This window comes from Meleagris gallopavo, chromosome 16 (genome assembly GCF_000146605.3).
Source record: "Meleagris gallopavo isolate NT-WF06-2002-E0010 breed Aviagen turkey brand Nicholas breeding stock chromosome 16, Turkey_5.1, whole genome shotgun sequence".
NCBI lineage: Eukaryota > Metazoa > Chordata > Aves > Galliformes > Phasianidae > Meleagris > Meleagris gallopavo.
This window is the reverse complement of record NC_015026.2, coordinates 1,650,270-1,672,286: the sequence shown is the minus strand read 5'-3', so window position 1 is coordinate 1,672,286 and position 22,017 is coordinate 1,650,270. Positions and strand designations below refer to the sequence as shown.

The window sequence follows — 22,017 nt, the reverse complement described above, 5'->3', positions numbered from 1 at the left end:
CCGGCTGTCAATAAACGCAGCGCTGGAGCTGAGGCTGCACTGTGAGGCGCGGTGGTTCCGTGGATCTGTGCGTAACCTTTGTTCTCACCTCAGACGTGTGCAAAAGTATCAAAAAGAAAGGATAAAAAACTTCCTTAATCACAGAATGGCCAGAGCTGGAAGGGACCTCGAGGATGATGAGTCTCCAACCCCCTGCCACATGCAGGGCCACCAACCTCCATTCAATACCAGCCCAGGCTGCCCAGGGCCCCATCCAACCTGGCCTTGAACACCTCCAAGGATGGACGGGGATCCACAGCCTCTCTGGACAGCTGTCCCAGCACCTCACCACTCTCATAGTAAAGAACTTCCCCCTGACATCCAACCTAAATCCTCCCTTCCTCAACTTAAAACCATTTCTCCTTGTCCTGCTGTTATCTACCCCTTCAAAGAGTTGATTCCCCAGAAGAAGAACCAGAACACGACACGAGAAGGCAACAAGTTACAGCATTTAATCCACGTTAGCATCTAAGGGGTAAACCAGTTTAACAACATGCAGCTTTACCTCTTCTACACGTGGATAACCTGCACCCATTTGTTCCAGTTCACTGCAGTAGGAAACACCCCCCCCAGGCGCAGGGTGCAGTCCATGGTGGGCTCATAGTATGCAACAGAGGCCTCGCTCAGTTTGGGACTGTGCAGCTGCTCTGCTATAAGTGGCTGAGAGAAGAGGGACACTGGGGGTGCCTTCTTCATGTGGAACCTTCTGATACAACCAAGAGCTTCCAGACCCTGCAGAGAGAAATTGCATTTCAGCTTAAGCACCTGCAAAACAAACCAACCAACATAGGCCACGCGCTGCTGTTTCATGTTAAGTGTTCTCAGGACCTATCCTTCAGATTTTGAATTATATTAGGGAAAAAAAACCCAATACCAACAAGGTTTCAATGGGAAGTAGCAGTGGTGGTAATCAAACTTCCAGATGTGGAGGAAAAAAAAAAGAACCTCAGAATTTCTCACCATATATTGTGTTAAGGATGTATGCCTTCAAGTGGTTTTTTTTCTAAACAAAATAATCTTAAGCTCAGGGGCTGAAGCAGCCTGACATCACAGTGCTGCTTATTCACATACCTGTAGGATCTCCAGGACAGCAACGGGCTGCAGTGTCCCTGTGTAATGCTGCAGCAGCATGCCTTCTGTTATCCCTGGCTTTGTCATGATGTGATACAGCACAGCTTCCATCATTCCTTTACACACAGGTTTGTTCAGGTTCCCATCCACAATCCTCCACGGTCTCCCAATGAAGCAGACATTCTCGCAGGCCCTGCAAAAGACAGTTTAAATTCAGCTCTGCCAGCTGCTAGATCCAATCATGCACCTGATGTACCCCATGTCCCTCAGTGCCATGGCCACGTGCCTCTTAAATACCTCCAGGGCTCCACTGCTGCCCTGAGTTTTGTTTCACCTCTTCGTCTGCACTAGCCCTAATATCCTCCAGAAGTTGCCCAAGACTTATCTTCAATCTGCAACATGCAGCAACAGTGCTCAGACAGGAAACTGAACTCCTTATTTGTAGCATTCTGGAGGGAAAGGATAGACCCTGCATGGCAATCCACGCTTCTCATACTGCAGAGATTCTCTAAGGCCTTTCCTGGGCACGTGGAAGAGGGGACCTACTGACACTGCACTTGTGAAATACAATTAGTGTCATTTCTCTGACACTGCAGCTGGTTGTATCAGAGCGTCTATATGAACACATGAGCAACATTAACAAGAGCAATGGGGGAAAATGGGGTTCATCTTCCATGCCCTCTGCCTATCAGAACGTAAAACTGAGTTCACCAAAGCACTGGCTTCAGAAATTTCTCTGGCAATGTGGAACAATCAGTCACACTGCAGACATCTCTGTTACTCACCCATCTGCAGCTGCCTGGGACAGACCTGGCACAGAATTGCCTGGAAAGAAAAAAACATGCAGTTTTGAAGTTAATTAGCCCAAACTCTTTGGTGGATGTTAACTAACAGGTGGCTAAACTGTAAAAGGCAACAACTTGTGCTAGAAAATAACAGAACCAAGCTGTTGTTCTGGGTTGCATGAGGAGTTCTAAGATTCCACTCAGTCTTTACCCATCTCCAGCACAGCCCTTCTTCCCACACTGTTCTCAACACCACATCTGGCTGCTCCAGCCACGCTTTTAGTGGTTCTGTTCCCAAATCATAGCAAGGAGTTTTATTTCTAGAAGCCTCACTGCATGACAGAACAGCAGATAGTTCTGTGTTTCAAAGAACAGAAGTTTCACAGAGGGTGCAGTGCAGGGGCTCTGCCAGCAGCACTCACACAGGTCTTCAGCCGAGTCCCACTGGCAGTCACAGTGAGGCTGAGATGTCTCAGTAACTGTAGACTCAGGGCTTGAGAAAGCAAATTCAAGATTTCAGCAGGGTTTGGTTTTAAAATGAAGGCTGCCTCTGCAATTTCCATGATCCTAACGGGTTTTAATTACACAATTACTTAACATTGGTACTTCTACTGCACCCAGAGGCTGACAGCTTTGGCTTAAGCGTGTGTGAAACCTCCTGGGCATCACCAGTAATGCTGGTAAGAACTCTGTGCTTGGTAAGGGCTACGTTTTTATCCCCTCTATGTTACACACAGGTAGAAGTTAAATCCTCAATAGCAGTTCTTAACATGAAACTGTTAAAAGTTTATGCCAGTTAGGCAGCTCTGAGGTGATGTCCTGCAGGAAGGCTCTAACCAACACCCAACTCCAACTGATTACATGGCAGTCTGCAGCTGTAAACGCAGGGTAAGGGCAGACTGTGCCCAAATGTCACACTGTGTGATTCAGTCTGAAATCAGAGCTGACAGAAATGAAACTAGAAGAAAATCCCCAACAACCTACTCAGTGTAAATCCTGGCAAGGATTATTAGCTGTTAAAAAAGAAAATTGGCAGTACAAAGGATGGGAAAATGAAGTCAGATTGGGTCACAAATTAGGCTATTAATCTTCTCACTGGCAGGTGTTGCATTCTGGTGAGTGGTTTAATGACTTTACGGCTTTTAGTCATGGGCATTCTAGTTAAAGCACAAGTAGTGCTGTGTTTTCTTGATTTAAAGATGTCAAACCTTTGGACTGAAGCCAGAGATGGGAAAATTCATCTAAGTATGTCTTTGGAGAAGATTAAAAGACATGGAAATGGATTTTTAAGGAAAGCACATTCCTGGACTAGTCCCAGACATTCCAAGAATAGGCACAGGAAGGAAACTTTGATGTATCTGAAACTTCCAGTACCTTCCAGACCAATTAGTGTAAAGCTATGGTGTCTGTGCAAAACAAAAACCTCTCTTTGGCACACTTCATGAAGGATCTAGTAAATGCTTATAAAATACTACCTGGTTGGGTGGTGATGATGAGCCAGGTACTATTCCTTGGATGTAGAGCACTCCTACATACCTTTAGAGACCTCTGGGTTCTCCTGCAATTGGGAAACATCATCCTGCTGCTCTGTGGCTGAGTGTTCAAGGCTAAGGATATGCTCGTTGTGCTCAGGGCTGAGATCATCATTCCTTCCTTCAAGCTGTTTGTCCTCAGAACGCGGCATATCTTGATCCTTGGGCACATCCACACTGACAGTGTCTGAAGGGCCTTCAGCTGTATGTTCTGTCTGCCCTCCCAGGGAACCTGTTTCCCCATCTGGGATGGATGAGTCCTTCATTGGAACAGGATCAGTAATATCTGCATCCAACTTACTCTCATTCGCACTTAGCAAACCGCTCTGCAAACCCTGGCAGAGTTGGTCACCATCTTGAGGGCCATCATTTTGAGTCCTGCATCTCTTCCTTGGAGGTTCTCCATCACTGGGATGGTTTGTGTCTTCTTCCAGCTGCTCCTCCTCCCCTGAACATTCCTCTCCCTTCTTTGCTGCTGACAGCAGGCAGTCCTGTTGTACCTCTGAGAGGGCTGTGTCTGCACACTGCTGACCAGAATCTTCTGGTTTGTTCATTGGACACACTGAATGCAATAGCCACGGCTTGGCAAACACAACTGCAACAAGTCTTATGCTATTGCCTCCTACTTCTAAAACCTGCTGCATTTCAATCAGGTCCTATGGAAAACAAAACCAGAATTATCTCAGGAAGTTACACTGGAAAAATGTCAATATAACCAAGTACTGTGGAACTGCCATCTTTAACTAGCAGCAAAGAAAGACAAATTGCCTAGTGGGATATTCAGTTTTATGCTCCGGTGTCCCTTAAACTTTTCTGAAATTACAGCCCAAAAACACTTTTGTTCAGCTTAAGTTAATTTAAAATGTAACTGGGAAAGAGTTCTTCCCCTCCAAAGGTGAATGTTGGTACCTCTGGGCTTCAGAAAAAGTTAATTCTTATCTTTGACTAAGTGTTGCTTTAATTTTTTTGTCTTCCTAATTATGAGGCAAGACTGCTATCAGACTATTGCTACGTTAACTCTTGCCTAACAGGAACAGCTTTGTTCACTTTATATTAGCAAATACAACACGCAGCCTAAGAGACTGTTCTGTTCAAGGGGAATACCAGACATGCAGACATTAACATATGGAAAGTTGCTGTCTGTTAAATCACCTGAATGTAGTGCTGCAGGTTCCTGGTGCGTGCAGGTTCCTCCTCTTCATAGCTGCAGAACTGTTTGCCCAGCTCAGCTTTGCAAACCCCAAAGTGGGAAGCAGCCTCGATTGCATTACGGATCTCCAGAACAGCAGCTACATCTCTGGGATTGTAGCCATAGCATTCTGTACACTCACGAAGAAACCAATCAAGGTTATAATTCTCTTCTTGGATTTTTATCAGCCTGGTAAATGTTTTGGGAAGGGAGGAGACTCCCACAGCCATGTTATCAAGCGGAGAAGAAACTGAAAAATCAAACGAAAAACAAATGGTTAAGCAGTGATGCACTGTTACCATGCAACACACCATGGAAAGATAAATATTCAGAGACAGATAGATCAGAGGTGTTCTGGACCGTTCTGATTAAAAACAGAGCTCAGCTTTCCATGCTCATTACTGCAGCTTCCTTCCTCCTCACATATTTGTGGCTGACAAGGCCTGCAGAAGCAGAGCCAGCTGGTTTAAAGGGGTTCACTCTCTTATCAAAGCGAAGTATCACTGAAAGGCAGTGTAACTTGCTGGTATTCCCTGACACTGGGCCAGCTGAGCTTTAAGTTAATGAGGGAATCATCTTTTTTGAATGAACAGCCTAGGGAAAGGAAAGGCTATGGAGAACCTTATTGAAAAATCTGAAGCAGCTGATCCAGGGCAAAGCTGTTGGCCAAATGTGAGACAGACTACAAATTCACAATGCCTCAGTACATCCACTAAGTGTAACGAGCATCTTTGTGTCTGGGGACAGGTCCACCACTGCAGCAAAACTCCCCCCATACTGAGTGTTATACAGAGTATTCAGAAGCTGAAGCAACCTAAGACCTTTCATTCTGCCCTGGATAATTAGAGGTCAGTTTAGCAGTGTTCTTATCTACTCTGTGCCCTTTTATCTGCAGGCTGCCCTTACATCATGCACTGACAGGCACTTCTGTGACAGCTGCACTTCCTTGACAGCCAAGGAAAAATGAGAACAACTGTAAAGAGCTGTTAGCTCAGCAGACCTGGGAGCCGTGCACGGTAACAGAGATATGAGAAATAATTTCTATTTTATCTCTATCACAATAATAATAGGGACAGGGACAGCACTATCCCACTATAGAGCCCAACTACTAAAGTCTTTCCTGGATGCATTTGCATTACAGCACAAAGGAAGATGATCTTCAAGAAGGAATGGTGTTGATACACTGCAAATATTCAAGCTTTAAATATTTATCAAAACGTTCAATCTCTGGTCTTTCAGCCACAGTAATTAAACACCACTATTTCAGGCACTTCTGAGAGACAAATCAATGTGAATTTCTGTTCAAGGAGCCCTGGAAGGTTTGTTTTTTTTTCCCCTCTTTAGAGGTAAAAGCCTGGGTGTAGCATGGGATAGTATTTTAAGTTACAGTATAGGGACTGGAAAGCTTCCTGGAGGAGGAAAAACAGAGCAGAGGACAAAAGAGGTTTTGTTCAAATCAGAAAACTCATGAGCTGAGGAACCATCTGTCCTGCTCCAACATATCTGTGTACATCAGGCCAGACAGAAACCAACCTGGAGAGCTGAGTCTTCCTGGGAGTGGTGTACAGCGCAGCTTCACCTTCACCTGGCAGGAATTGACCACGATGTTGTCACTGGGACTCAGATTGCGTGTGCTGACAATTCCAGGGGCATAATAGCCTCTCATCAGTAAGTAATTGGTATGAGATGCTTGACGAGCTTTTACTTCTATCCTCCGTTTGCCTCCAGAGCTGTCATCTAAGTCATCCTCCTCCTCTTCCTCCTCCTCAAGTCCGTCTTTTCCCAAACTATGGCAAACAGAGGGATTGTTTGGTATTTTTTCCCCCCTCAAAATAAAGCAGTGACTCATTACACTGAGCAAAGCCAGAACATGTGCTGTTCTGCATCCCAGCAGTTAGTCACCAGCAGCTGCAATATGCACAGCACTGAGAGCAAGCAAGGAGAGAAAGCAAAATGCAGCAAAGGTCTGCAGAAAAGAAAATGCTCTCTTCTTTTAAACATCTTCAAAAGAACCCAAAATAGCTTACAGTGCTGAATCCTTCTGGTTCAGAGGCTTCAGCATGAGGGAACACCTGTCAGAGCACAAAGGCTGGGACCATAAAGGTCTCATGCAGGACAGATATGAGATGTGTCTGTCACATCCAGCAGGATTTATTTTTAATGGAGAAAAGGAGAAAACAATGCAGAAAAAACACTTCAATTATTTGTTTCCTTCTTTGGTTCCTTCTTTGATTTATTTGTGTTTTTTTAAACCTGCATTAATTGAATACCACTGAAATCAAATTCCTTCCATAGGCAGTCCAATCCTGCATCCTTGTCAGAATGCAACTAAGATCTCTTGCTGTGTTGATCTGTTACTTCCTATTAAATTGCCAGTATACATGGGAAGTTGTTCCCTTTCTCTTTAGAGAAGCTTTTTACCTCTTTGAAGATGTTTATCATAGTCCTCCTCCCATAACCTGCTGCTCTTTAAAACAAGCAGCCTTGGTTCTGTCAGCAGCACCTCTTATGTGCTACCCAGGTCTGTGTTTTTCTCATTCCTTTCCTCTGCACTGCACTGTAACATCAAGAAACTAATACCATGCTGTGGCTGGTAGGTCTGTGCTCATAACATTGTGGTATGCAGGTGGTGTGCCTGCTCATGCATCCTATGATGACCAGTGGCTGTAGTCTTGTCCCAAAATATGCTTCACTGATAAAACTGAAACCTTGAGGCTGCTAAATCTTTGTCAGTCCTTGAAATGGGAGGTTCCAATGTTGATGAAAATACTGAAATGGCACACAGTGCTCTCATTACTGCGTTAGCTCTGATGGCAGGGAAGTGCCTGGCAATTTAAATGTCACAAAGGTGAAGGCAAATGTAGTCTAGGGCTGTAATGATGGGCACTAAGTACAGCACCATTGAGTCTTCAGAAAGGTCCCTCAAAAATAGAAATCTAAGCAGTATCAGAGTGAAATATGCCATGACACAAAGCAAAAAACTAACGCTCCCCAAGTTCATTCAAGTTATCCCCAAACCTTAGCTGCTAATAAGAGCAACAGTGTTTACCTTTTTATCACTTCATTTTCCACCATAGTGCTGTCCACCACAACTATCTGCTCTGGGATTCTCACATTCACAGATACAAGTCCCAGGGAGAACAAGGAAAGCATTGCCACGCAGTGACCACCAGGTCCGTCCATAGGAAACGTAATCATGCCTTCTGATGCTTTGCTTTCTTGATCTTTAAACAAGAAGCTATCTGGCTGGTCGGATTTTCCCATATCCTTGAGCTTCTGGAGGAACTGAAAGGACTCTGTACAAATGGTACTGGGAAACCGCCAGGTAAAAACTCTGGGGGGAAAGAAACAAACAAAAATCAGAGCACAAATCTGTCATCTCTTCAACTTCAGGTCAGGTTCTTTGCTGCACATACTTCACCTGTATTCTCTCTCCCATGCCAGTTCTTCTATGTGCTCACGCATACGCATGACCTGACACCCACCTGTAGTAACTCTGGGACAGCTGGTAGGACATGGCTACAAAAGGCAGAGCCCGGCTTTTCTTTGGGCCCAGCGTATGGTTTACACGACGACGGTTGACCAGGCTTCTCTTCTGGCACTCCAGGAAAGCCTTCACAAGGATGTCATCCCGGTACTCGCGGTACAAACGAAATGTCTGCAGAAACACCAATGTGAAAGGCAGCGTTAGCTCTGAATCCAATGTTAGGTCTCCTTACTTGAGGTTTCTATTAACTGAATGAACACGGAGCTACAAGTCAGAATGTAAATGACACATACAAGTTCATTTAACTCATCATTTATTTCTTTTATTGGCTTCCAGGCTTTCCGCAGCAGATGCCAATTAAAATAACTAAATACTAGAGAACACTTGAAAGTCAAAATGGGATCAGTCTCCCACCAAAAAGAGATAGGAAAAATACTCATTTGCACCATGTCTGGATAGATTCTTCCCATCATTTTACCAGGCACACATGCCTCCATGAACTTGACTTCTCGGGCTCCCCACTTATCTGCTGATAAAATATTAAGATATTGAACTTCTTCCGAACTTCTAACTTTATTTTTTGAAATGCTTCAGTGACAGATGATGCATTTTGGTGGCCCTTGGTGCTGGAGGAGAGGCTGACCAACACCTGTCAGCTGGACACTGGGTCTCTCTTTGTGGTATCTCCTCCAGAGCATCATTCCAGCTGCTCAGGTGGGCACTAAATCATGACCCACTGGAATGCATATGAAGTTCATTTCATACAGCTTTCAACTTCGCATTTTGCAATCTCCTCCTCTGAATGAAAGCAACATTCTGAAAAGCTGCATAGAATATATAATTTCTTAAAAGCAGAAGAGATAATCTTCACAGAAAGGATACAAATCTAAGTTTCTGGGTTTCTTGTCTCCCATTTGAAAAAGGGGTATATCAAGTTAAGGAGAAGCTCTTTAGGTCTGTATGACCAGTAAAGACTGGTCTAGATTTTGTACCTGAAATGACTGGCAAGATTTCATCTGGTTATCTGAGAGTGCCAAAGTGCTCTGTATAAGGTTCTGTAGCACTAGGAAATGAATATCATAGACACTGAAAGAAAAAAGCAAGAAAAAGAACAATGGTTTTAATCATGATTTTTGTGCTTGAGGTACTAGACTGTTACATTAGCACAATAGGTAAACTGAATCACCTGCTCCTTTGAAATAGATGCATAAAGGTCTGAGATCTCTCCAGCTGAGAATTATGAATGTAAAAGAGCCTATTATATTTCCCTCAACCTTCCACCCTGAATTTCTGGATCGGTCCAAATATCAAAGTTCTCTTTGATACCATCTCTTCTTAAGGTACAAAAAACTGCTGTCAAAATGGTAACACGACCAGAATTATGGACTATTGTGAATTTTTAGTTCGGAATATCCAAATGGTAAACATTTATGAGACAAGTATCTCAGGTCTTCAGTGCTGGCTTTGTACAGCACCCCACACAACAGAATTCTAATCCTAGGAGACAGCCTGGGTACCAGTGAGAGCTACCTGCAACTACTTCTTCCCCCTCCCTGACTCTTTTATCAAGCAGTTCCTACTCAAGTCTTATGCTAAGCTTCCAAGAAGTCATGCAATTCTCTGACTGATAAGACTTACACAACTCTCTCTTTCTTGCCAACACAAGTAACAAACATCACCTCAGAGATCAGAGAACTAAACTACTCATGTAGAAAAAGTCTTTTGGGTATAAAATTTTAATTGTTGAGGGCAGGTATAAATATTTAAATATTTCAATCTTAGTTTTCCTTCTCCATGCCTATTACTTCTATTTAGGAACAGATGCTGCTTTTTAACAGACAATCTGCATTTGGCTCTGGGAAAGAAATCAGAAGTATTAACCTGAACTGAAAAACACGTCCCTCATGTTCTACAGCTTTCAGGCACCTCTTCTGCACAGTGTTCTCAGAACTACAGATAATTCTTGAAATATTTCATGTAATATCAATGCAGAAAAATGATGATACAGGAGACATAATGGCAAAGGGATCAGCACAACAGGACGGTACCACAAAGGACAAGTGCTCTGAAAATCTAGGCTGGCAGTGAAAACTCCAGATTTCCAACCAGAGATTCTCCCCCTGTGGCAGTCAGCCCTTAAGTGAGGTCTAAGAGAGGTGCAGCCAGGCTCTACCCCTTCAGTCTCACAGCTGAGTTGCCTTCACCCAGGGCTGACCGGGTCCCTTCCCAGATGCTCAATAAGTGGTTCAAGCCATACACTTTGCAATGTTCTAACTACTTCCTAAGATCTGGCAAGGACTGTAAGTGAAATAAATTTCTTTTGAGGGGCAAAGAAGATTTCGGAGATAAAAATCACATATATGCTGAAAATTTTATTTTCCTAATGGGGAAATTTGAAGGAGGTCATTCCTGCTGTCAGCTCATTCATTCATCAAATCCATGCTAGAAATCCCTGCAGCCTTGCAAGTGTACTTTTCTTCTAAAAAAGTTTTACATTGGAAAAACAACAAATCAACCCCAAACAGCTGAAAGACAAATGGAATTAGAAGACTATAGATATGCCTTTGTAGTAGAAATAGTAAGTCGTGGCCTGAAGCAGTGATGGAGCACCTGGGGGGAAGGCAGGGCCAACCCAGGGGAGCTCAGGTGCATGCTGAGTAACCCTTCTGAATAACCAGAAGGGATTGAGCCAGGATCCACCCCTTCCCAGCCCTCATTTAAAGGCTAGCAGTGGAGGTGGGAGGTTTCTTGCTGGAGATCTCTGCATACCTGTGACCCTTCAAAGGTAAGCAGATTTTCTTCTTTTGCTTTTGTATCCATAGCTGCTGTACTGGGGCTTCTTCTCGTTTCCTACAGCCTAGGTTTGTACCACCCTGCTATTATTGCTGTACTTTCATCATGCTATAGCATTACAGTCTTTCACAGATCTGAGGGCTGGGAGTTGTAGTGGAAAAAAATGGTATTGCTGTTCCTTACCTATTAAGGCTGTCTTCTTTTGTGGTTTGGTTTGTGTCTTCTCCAATTGCCATAACTCGAAATCTAGCCAAGGGAAGGGGAAAAAAAAGTGCTGTAGCAGAAGTAATGTGAAGCAGTGTGCCTTGTGCTGATCTCTATTATAAGGAGGTCTTTAATTTATATCAACTGTGAAATGCAGAAGTTGACCATTGGTCACTGTAACAATACAGTAGCTCTCCAGTAGCTCCAGTAGCTCTCACTGTGTTAGAGAAGAAATACACACACAGCAGACACTGCAGAATTGTACACACTTGGTATTTTACTGAAATTGTGGGCTTGCAGTTATGATCTACAGCACTTCTGTAACACACAAGGTTAAGAGAGGATATCAGTAATGTACGTGTGTACTCTGAACTGCCCACGCTGTCTGCCTTTGTAGAGTCAAAAACCACTGTCACTAAAATACCTGGCAAAGAGCTCCTGCAAAGTATCAGGAATCTCTAACTTGGGGTTTCCCAGAGTTGAACTGAATTTTGCTTTCAGTCTTTCCACAAACTGCTTGAACTCTGCTGCACAAACCTTTAAAAGCAAGAAGAAAAATGTTACCATTTCTCAGAGCAGGAAAAGATGCTCTACTTCTGAAGTGCTCACAGAAGAATGCAGTAGAAATAGCAAAGTGTTGAATTATCAAGTCAGAGAAACAGACCAACAGACAATAGTATGTAACAGCTTTTCAGTTTGAAGTTGAGATTGATTTAAGCCAGTAGAAGCTCAAAACTTTTAACTAATCAAATCAAGCATCATAAAATGTGCCTACAATCCTTCATTTACCCATACATGCAGAGACAATATTTCAGCAGGCAATTGGATCAAAAATATTATGTTACTGAGCAAAAATGTTCTCTTCTTCAGGTAAAAAGGAGGCAGAGAGGATTAAAAAAAAAATCGGTGCATATGGATGCTCAGTCATGGGTACTGAGAAACAAACACACTGAAAAAGTGTGGGTTTTGTTGCTTTGTTGATGTGTCTTTGGAAGGCTGTCCGTGTCCATCTCACTGCAAAAACAGCAATGATGCTGCACTTTTACAATGATGCTATTTTTAAACATAGCAAAGAGTACAAAGGAGAGATAAGAAAGCAAATCACAGTAATTGAAACAGTGCAAGTACTCAGTAACACAAGCTACTTCAGCACTCTATGACCTTTCAGATTGTTTCCCTCCTACCTGTGGTTCTTCATAGTTATTTTCTCTATTCATGAATTCATCAATGAGGGCTTTATCTTGGTAAACTTCAGCAAGGCAAACTCTGCAGTAGATAAAATTGAAGGTGTCACTGGTTGAAGCCTTCTCAATTTGATACTGCTCAGAGAAAATAACTTCAGTTGAAAAACAGAATGAATGGAAATATTCTGCCTAACTTATCAACATCCCATCACTGTCAATGCAAGCAAACCAACTGCTCATTTTGCTACTGCATTACTTACATGTAAGTGTAAGAGAGCCACTTCTCACTGGTCTTTCGTATCCCTATACCTCTAGTAAGAGCTATCTGACAATCACGCTGATAACCCAAATCAGATTCAACTTGTTCTTCTGCACACATCTGTCTGGCTGAAAATCTGCAGACAGTACAACTGGATACCGTCTGATATGCTCACATTTTTTTCCTAGCTTGGAAAAAAAAGCAATTACAAACATTTCTAAGGATCTATCAAGACACGTAATCTGTGACTTCCTTTCATGGTTTTGTGGAATTTCTATCTTAAGAACAAAGGTACAATTGCAATGGAGCAAGCCAAATTTTCATTTCAGTCAGTGTCCTCCTGTAACAGACACCAACAGAACACAGACTGGGAAGATGGATGACGAGGTGGTGCACAGAGTAACACCTTGACACTTGTGTCAAGGAGTTCTAAACTCAGCTGTGTTGCACTGAAAACCACCACTGCTTGGAAACTGCTGGCCATGGTTTTTATGTGATGGACCCAATTCTTATGTTGGTTAAGTAGCTGCTCCCCCCCTTAATAGCATGAATATATTACATTATTTTATGGTTCTTTAATATCTCCCCTTAGTTCTCTTTTTCAGCGACATGAATAAGTTCATTCAGTCAATCTTTTCATATAATCCATTTCTATCTGATTGTGCCTTTCATTTATCTCTGATTTTTCAATTATATGGCATCACTCTTGGAAGTTACGGGAGAGGGAATAGTAAGTAGACAGAGCACCAACTAATATCAGAGGTGTGCAGGACTCTGAAGATGCAATTGCACAATGGATTCATATATAGCCACGTGCTATTTCTTGTACTATTCTTTATGCCTTTGATAAACCCTTCCCAGTGAAAGGACACGTTTGATAGCATTCTGCATGCAGAAAATTAGGAGTTGATATTTCCATGAAACAAGACAGACATGGGAGGAACGTGGCCCTTAATTTCAGGAGAATTTAGCTTATACTGAGAACGTAGACAGAAACTTTCTTACTTGTAGTTAAGATAGGTCTGGGGATTTCTGACAATGTAACGAGCTCTTCGTCCAACAGAATGGGAAGTTTTATCGAGGGACTCCTCAAAACTGGCATGCATGATATCCCGAACTACTTGCCACGGAACAAAGGGCCCTTTTACCTACAAAGAGCAAAAAAATTCAGAGTTAAACTTCAGCTTCTATGGACACAAGCGATGGTTGTGAAGCAGAAGATTTCCAAGCACCAAAGAAATGTGTTCAGTGCACAGACATGAAACAGAGATGCTGGTGAATACCTTTGCATTTAGCACGTGACTAGCAATTCGGCACAGCATGAGTAAGATGTCCTCCTGCACAGTCCAGGTGACACGCAGACGTGTCATTCTCTGCAGGGCACTCTGGTCAGCTTCATCGTGGTAGCGCAGCCTTTTGCTTTTTTCTACAGGTTTTTCTTCTAACCAATCAAGAAAAAGATAACTCAGCACTTGGTATTTCAATGAATTCAAACTTCTACCACAGGCAATCATAGAATGGCCTGAGTTGAAAAGGATGGTCTTGAAAGTCTAGTTTCAGCTCCCCAGCGGTGGGCAGGGCTGCCGACCACTAGACCAGGCTGCCCTGAGCCACATCCAGCCTGGCCTTGAATGCTTTCAATATAAAGGCAGCTCCAAGGACAAAAGCCAAAACTAGAGAATTACTGGGCTAAATGTGCCCTCACTGCTTTGAAAATCAGCTTCAATCATGGGATAAATGGGCTAAAGAATTCCACAGAACTTGACTGGTATATGCATGGTAAATGTTATAATGTACAACTTGTACAACAAGCAGGTGTTTTAAGCAGAACAACAATTTTCTTTCCCCAGATCTCATTTTGTTTTAATTTACACTGAATTTTTCTTAGGACTAGGTGCTGCTTGAAAATAGGAAATAGAATAACTTGCTTTCAAAAGATATCTGAGGAGTAATCCAAAACATGACAACTATATTTTATATTGAAAAGGATAAAAACAATGATTCTTATCACTATAAGCACAATACAGCATGACTTTTCAAGCTGCAGAAGGAAAAGGTGCTCACTATGACGAGGATGAGAAAGAATGGAAAAGCAACAGCTTTCAGTTCTCACCAATAGCTTCCACAGAATGGCCAGGGCTGGAGGGGACCTCAAGGATGATGAAGCTCCAACCCCCTGCCACATGCAGGGCCACCAACCTCCCCATTCAATACCAGCCCAGGCTGCCCAGGGCCCCATCCAACCTGGCCTTGAACACCTCCAGGGATGGACGGGGATCCACAGCCTCTCTGGGCAGCTGTTCCAGCACCTCACCACTCTCTCTGTAAAGAACTTCCCTCTGACATCCCAGCCAATTCAGATGATAAAAAAGCTTTCTCTACTGTTGCTGTCTTTTATCTCAACCTCATTAAGATTAAAGTAAGATAGAATGTCTGATAGTGAAAGTGAAAAACTGATTGTATCAGGGTAGCTTATTGTGAGATACAACCTCTGAAACAAGGAGCAGTCTAAATATGCACAGACATGAAATGGATTAAGTGGTGTTTATCTGTCTGGATGTGAATTCCTAAGAGGAAGATGAGGATTATAGGGCTAGGAACAATTCCAAAGTTGAGATTATAAGAAAGAAAACTTAAATCAGGAAGAACTGCACAGCAGCAGTTGACGAAGTAAATGCATTAATACCTTGTCCAGAAATGAGAAAACAAGCCTGTAGGTAGCAAACAGATTACCTAAAGGTTCTTAATGGCATGATGCTCTAAGGCAGCTGTCTGAGGGTATTACTGAATTGCAGTAAGTTCATCTGCCTAAGGCACAATTAGAATTTCTTTAGCATTTACAGTAGCACAGTCAGGATTCACACATATTTAGCAGTTAGAGCAAGCTTCTGAACCTTTTCTCTAGAAGTGGCAAACCAGAGAGCTGGCCTGTAAATTTCCATTTTGCACACTGTCTGTCACATCACCTTTACTAAAGGAAACCACATTAGGGAGAGGCATTAAAAAGAATGCTTCCTCTTGGTGGTATGTGCTGGTTACTTACCTTTCTTCTTCTTCTTTGTTGTCTTTCCTGTGTCTTTCTTAAGCCTCTTCCTCTTTTGGTTCTTTCCACCTCTCACTCGTTTGTTTCGATCCTGGGTAGCTTCTTGACTTATTTCAATACATTCCTTTTTCTGGACAACAGACTCGGGTCCTACCTTTGATTCTCCCAAAATGTTAATTTTATTACCTAAGATGACATGTGATTAAGGTAATCAATCTTTATAGCAATTACATTCTCCAGTACTAAGGTATAAAAAGCAAGTGCCAGTTTCTCTGTATTTGAAGACAAGCTCTTTCCAATGTGCCCTTTTCAGTCAACGTGGTATTTCATGCTACTTCTCAGCAGCTTAAACAGAATAAAATCCCACATAAATATGGAATCATCAAGCAATTATTAAATCTCCAGTACAGTGGGAGAGCACAAGGGAACTGAACTGAGCTTTTTATATTCAACCTGAAGCATTTTTTCCTATTTAGCTTAGATACAAGGCTATGCAATTTTAACAGTACATTTTCTTTTTGAGTCCCTCTGGATGATCTGCAAACTGCACATTACAGAAGACAAAAAATACTGTTCCTGATACTCAGTAACAGGAAAGGAAATTATTTTCTTATTGATTATAATGCCCCAGGAGCATCCTAGGTTACTGCAAGGAGATGGAAATAACCCATGTAATTGATATGGAGTGTGACAAAGTCACTAAGTCAGCACATCACAGCCCCACCAGAATCACCACCTTACCTCCAGTACTGAGTGGAAGAGGGTGTTTGGTCAAGAAGGTTTGGAGTCTTACTGTCAGTCTGTTCTCAGAAACTGTATTTTCCTAGAACAATACATCTTCTAAAAAGTTGATATGCAAATGGAGTGCAGCAGTGTTATCATCACTATAAATAATTCCTTTGAGCAGTATAAATAAGTTTTCAGAACAAACCACAGAAAGATCTATGGCTACAATGAAAAATTCATTTGTCGTCTTACTACCACGTTTGAATGGCTCTAGTTTTATTCTAAAATGACCACTTGATTATGAAGGTTTGAATTTCAGTAAATCACTTACTATAATTATTAGGGAGCTTAAGGTCTTTAAGAGGAAGTAGTGGCACACAGTAAGTCTTTGAAACTTTTCACTGCATGAAGTTGTGGATACCAAAGATCTAAACATGTCCAAAAATCAATTGTACAAGCTAATGCTGGATGAAAAGGCCCCGGAATCTGAAAGGCCTCAAGCCCTACTTGCAGTATTCCAGCACTGTCTGCTCAGAACATTAATTTAGGGAGATCATACTATAGATATCCCTTCCTCTTACAACCTTTCCAACCAAACTTTTATTGGCAGCCATCAGAGACAGGACATTAGCCAGAGCTGTGATGGCCATTTTTATGGGCTGGGCTTTCCAGGATTATTTTATTATGGACTGAAAACAATCCTGCAGGGGACCTGGGAGCACTGGTGGATGAAAATACAACATAAACTGGCAATGTGTGCTTGTGGCCCAGAACGTAACATTTTGCAATCAGTGTGTCAATCCTTAAGTGAACAAAAATCTGCAACAATCATTGAAGTATGAGATAGTACCTTCTTAGTTTTATTGATGATGTAGCTTGTCCAGATCCAATTGCGTTTTAAATGCCCGTAAAAGCTGGAATCCAGACCTGCAGCTCCTAGCCCATCCCCAGGGATAGTTCCATCATCAACCACTTCTCGGCTGCCTCTAAGAGACAGAGTAACAAAACAGTAATTATTTGGTAAAAGCAGCTGAGAAAGCATTCTCCAAGTCATGTGTGTGCAGAGCTCACCTCTTATCTTCCCTCTGGTTGGGAAAGAAGGGGACAAAAAGCTCCCTCCTTTAACTCTCTTCCAGAAGTAGAGTAACAGCAAGGCTTATCCATTAAGCACTCATGCCTGATATTTCATGTTTAAAAATGATACCTGAATCACTTTCATTATTGTTAACTAAGCTCCAATGCTCACATCAGACATAATCGTTATCGTTCATAGCACAGAACTACTGGCAATACCTGCTCAGATGAGAAACTTTCTCAGGACACAACAGGCTACTATGAAAATATGGATTCAGTCAAGCTTTTTGTTCATGAAAACATTACACCATTCATTAAATCCAAAATCTGGTGTTGCAGCTATTTCCAGTCAAAACCAAGATATCCCACTGGAAGAGATTTGTTACCATGTAGTACTGGGAAGTGGGCTGGTTACCATTTGATGGACAAGTTCATCAGTGACACAAGCATGAAGCAGACATACGTGGTATATTCCAACATGGCACATTTCCGTTCCAGGTTGTGCTTATCCACTGCTGACTGTTGCTCCATTGCCAGTGCAGCCTCCTCCTCTTGAGGATTACTTTTCTTTGAACGAGGGCAGCGGACGACTCCTGCACAACACACAAATGGTTTTGAGTATCAGGATGAGGAGTCAGGCTTCAATCTAACTTTAATCCCCTCTGCTATGGCGAAGTACTGCTCTCACTGATGGCCCAAACAGCACTCATGTTTGAGCTGCTTCTCACCTCCTTGCAGAGTCCATGGTGCTCCAGCTAATTCTGAGTACAAAGCACTAAACTAACTAAGGGTGTCATCAGAAACAGAATCTCATCCCTCCATTATGTTTTATGTTACACCTGCTGTAGCTGTACATCCTATTGAAAAAGGACCAAACGTGAAAACAAACTGAAAAAGCAAGGTGCAAAACTCCCTTTGCTTCCCAGCTCACTCAGGCTGTTTGCTAGAAGGTTTAGCAACACATTTATAATCAAGAGAAAATTCTGTTTGAACTAGTGGAGGATGGTGACTACTATTTTCAAAAAGGTTTTTTTTTTATAGCTGGACTGAAATCTAACAGGGCTGTTATCACGTTTGTTATTTCTAATATAACTGCAATAATTTTTCCTCTAACGCTGAAAATTTTAAGTGTAGAGTTTGTAGTTCTCAACTTTCATAGAGTTAAAAGGACAGAACTCTAAGTTTTAGCTTATTTTGGTGCAGCAGGGGAGCAGATAAGAGAACAAAACGCTGGCAATTACAAAACAGAGCCTGTATCAAGTTTAAGGAAAAACAGAGCAATCATGGTATAAGCAGAATAAACAGCAAAGGTGGTGAGAAGGTAAGTTATATCATACCCAATGGTGTGTTAAGGCAGACACACTGCAGATCAAACCAGAAGTTCTCCACGTCCTGCATGGTGTTCAGGACGTACAAACGTCTCTCAAATGGGCGGCTGCTCTGAGCCAAGTTATAGTGGGGGTCACAGATTGTGGTATCAACAATCACAGCATTTCTCTTCATATACACAAACACCTGTTAAATACAGTGTGTTTCAGACTGATAGAGATCAATGAAATAGCAGAACTTACAGAACACAGCATTTAATATAGCACAGGAATTAGGAATGATCAGAATTATCTCAGTCTTTGCTGTTTTGAGCCAATACTCCAATACTGTTTAAAGACACCAACATCCACTGTATTGCGTTGTATTTCCAAACCTCCTTTACCAATGATCCAGGAATTTCTCTAACAGATTTAGAATGATTTCTTTTCCCCCTTGTGCGTAGGACTATTCCAAGTTTCCACAGAGAGTGACTACTTCCTACAACCTCTCATTTGGAGGCATATTTATCTATCTTATAAAATTACATAGGGACTGCCTCTGCCTTTGTATGTGCTCTTTACTTACAAAAAAGATGCTCATAAATGTTTTTATTTTATTATGATAAAGGACTTTATTCTGCGTGTGAGGCATCCAACACCTTAATGAACAAGAATGTGGCACACTCATTTCTCATACAGTGCTGCCAGTCTGCAAACTCCCAAGTCATTATTTACTGCAACTTTCAGCATTATACATCTGAACAGTATCTTTCCAAAGAAAGCCAAAAGATCCAGAGAAAGAGCAACCTCAAATACAGTTGAACTGAAGGTCTGTATGTATGTCTGAAACATTAGTAGGTATCTGCAATCCCCCAAATCTTTCGTTTGTTTCATTGAGCCAATATCATTAAGAATAATGGTTAAATTTTCAGAAGATTACCTGATCTTTCTCTTGAAACTTCTCTGTTGGGCCAAACTGTATCAGCCCCATATAACACAACCTTTGAAGGTTTTCTACCACTGAAAAGATGTACCTCCTGCAGCGACATTAGAAGCATTACAATTAGCATTCATGAAGACAGAAACAACGATACCAGAAAACATGCAATTTTCATACAGCAACCTCAAGTTTCAGGAGAGCAGCTGCTTTTCTGAAATACCAGGCTTTGGAGTTTCTGAAGCCGTATTTTCTCTGAGTTGTCAGTTCACAGAAAACTTGGAAAGCAGAAAGGTTACAGGCCTTAGCTGAAGACAAGTCTTGACAATTGATACTGTCCAATACTATTCACTCCCAGATGACATGCTTGCAGATTTGGGAAACACTGTACAAGTCTCCAACCATCCAAATCCATGCCTTTGGCCATGATTTCCTCAGGAAACTGATGTTTGCAACCTTAATGATTCTGTTTGATTCTGATTTTGTATTAACAAATATGCACTGAAACTAACAGCGCTATTAATTCCATGTACCTAAATGAGTTTCCCTTAAGCTGCTTCCCCTTTACATCTGCAACCTCACCTCTATTTCTGAACCTTCTAGATGAGGAATGGCAAACAATGGCAGACATGCCAGTGAGAGCACATAAGCAGAAACTGAATGCTACGTACAAGAGGCATGAGCTAAGTAATGTGGCACCTTTTAAAAGATTTATGAAGGACAGCATCATTTAGACTCTATTAAATTTTGAATTTCACAGCAGTGAGGAGTGTTTTGAACAGAAATAACATCCTGCTGATGAGTTATGAAGGACAGTGCCTCCCAGTTCTCAAACACTGCCTGACAGCATGCATGAATGCCATTTATTAGTTTCTTATTACCTTCTATTTGGGAGAGAAAAATAGTTTGGCACGCTACCCTTAGAAGATTGATGATCCTTGTCTTGGGTAACAAAGTTCTCTTTGACACAAACAGGAAATAACTGAGAAAACAGTCAACCACTTGTTTCCTCCCTAGAGGCATTTTCTTTGACTCCTCTGCTCACCTTTTGTAGAGAAGCTGCTGTCGGACTGACCTTGGCAGAAATCTGATCAGTGTGTGCTTTTTTACTGGATCATTTAAAAAGTCTTCCAGACCATCAACCTAAAATTATTTGTTAGTTAATCAAAATACGAAATGTAATTGCACTTTAAAGTATCAAGCTTTGATATCATCAGAGCTGTTTATTCAAATATTTTTTACGCAAAGATTACTGCTTTTGTGAAATGGTTAAACATTATCCATTCGAGTCTATCAGATGGAAGATTCAGGTTACAGAAAGCTCTTTGTAAAATACAAGTTTCAGAATGTGCAGTGTTACACAGCTATACATATTTCTCACACAGCTGTTTGAACAGCTAGCTTTTTTGGAAAGGAGACTATCAAGAATTAAAATTTCTACTTTCTTCTGGCTGGTTTTGTTAAAATAGCCTAAGATGATACCTGTTACTGCTCATAGGAACAGCTGAATTATCAGACTTTAAATTAAGCCAATTATGAAACAACAAAAAAATAAAGCACTGTACCTTGTAGCTCACTTGCACTATCTGAACAAAGAGTGAGAGAGGCAAGCAGAGAAGAATATCACTAACAAGAGCCCATCCAAATCCAAACTCTCTGTGAACTGGCAGAGGAGGGACGTAGCGCATCCATGATGTCTCATCCACATACACTAGGAATGAGACAACTGGCTTAGATTCAGATAGCATCAACACAATTCTTACACTAGAAATTTTATTGGTAGAAGTCTTTTGGCACTTCATTGTTTAGTTACCCATGAAAATCACCTAACCCATGGATTTTTTCATCCTTTTTTGAAGTGGACTTTTATATTTTTCAGCGTTGGGAAGGACTCTTGAAAAGCATATTTAAGTCTATTAACAATAGTCTGCTCTTGTTTCTTTGCTTATAGACACTTTAGAGGATGCATGAAAGCTACTATTACAATAAATTCCCAATATAATCTGTTCCAACACTTAACTATCCTGTAAGTATATTAAAAATCTAAATATCCCATCCAATTCTTATTCTTTTCTAGTAGTATATGAAGAACAGTTTATCAACCAACTCTAATACCTGTTTTCCCTTTGGAAGACATGCATCCTGTATGACAATTTCTTTTTATATGAGAAACAGAAGGTGGCAACATACTGTACATTAGTATAAGCACAAATTATGCAACTGTGGCCTCAGTGTAGACATAATAAAACAAAATCTAAACCATTTCTCCAAATTAAGACAACCTGGAATTGAAAACCTGCAAGTTAGGAATAGCAAACCTTCCAGCTTGTTGTCATCCATAATTTAAGCCTATTTTATTTTGTTATGTAAGTCATTAAGAAATAAAG

At 41.5% G+C, this 22,017-nt stretch overlaps 1 protein-coding gene across 1 annotated transcript in view; it reads right to left on the bottom strand.

Moving 5' to 3' along the window:
- Positions 1-468: 468 nt before the first annotated feature.
- Positions 469-22,017, bottom strand: part of GTF3C1 (general transcription factor IIIC subunit 1) — a 38,879-nt gene continuing 17,330 nt past the window's right edge. The window contains exons 16-37 of the mRNA XM_019620605.2: positions 21,196-21,341; positions 20,676-20,773; positions 19,634-19,730; positions 18,724-18,901; positions 17,850-17,979; positions 17,163-17,298; positions 16,328-16,409; positions 15,587-15,772; positions 13,827-13,984; positions 13,549-13,691; positions 12,285-12,366; positions 11,525-11,637; positions 11,080-11,142; positions 9,096-9,189; positions 8,102-8,274; positions 7,666-7,950; positions 6,150-6,403; positions 4,580-4,866; positions 3,432-4,083; positions 1,896-1,935; positions 1,111-1,303; positions 469-771 (exon numbers count right to left, since the gene is read on the bottom strand). Of these exons, the coding sequence (XP_019476150.1) occupies positions 550-771; positions 1,111-1,303; positions 1,896-1,935; positions 3,432-4,083; positions 4,580-4,866; positions 6,150-6,403; positions 7,666-7,950; positions 8,102-8,274; positions 9,096-9,189; positions 11,080-11,142; positions 11,525-11,637; positions 12,285-12,366; positions 13,549-13,691; positions 13,827-13,984; positions 15,587-15,772; positions 16,328-16,409; positions 17,163-17,298; positions 17,850-17,979; positions 18,724-18,901; positions 19,634-19,730; positions 20,676-20,773; positions 21,196-21,341 (3,812 nt within the window). The 3' untranslated portion in view covers positions 469-549. The remainder of the gene's footprint in view (positions 772-1,110; positions 1,304-1,895; positions 1,936-3,431; positions 4,084-4,579; positions 4,867-6,149; positions 6,404-7,665; positions 7,951-8,101; positions 8,275-9,095; positions 9,190-11,079; positions 11,143-11,524; positions 11,638-12,284; positions 12,367-13,548; positions 13,692-13,826; positions 13,985-15,586; positions 15,773-16,327; positions 16,410-17,162; positions 17,299-17,849; positions 17,980-18,723; positions 18,902-19,633; positions 19,731-20,675; positions 20,774-21,195; positions 21,342-22,017) is intronic.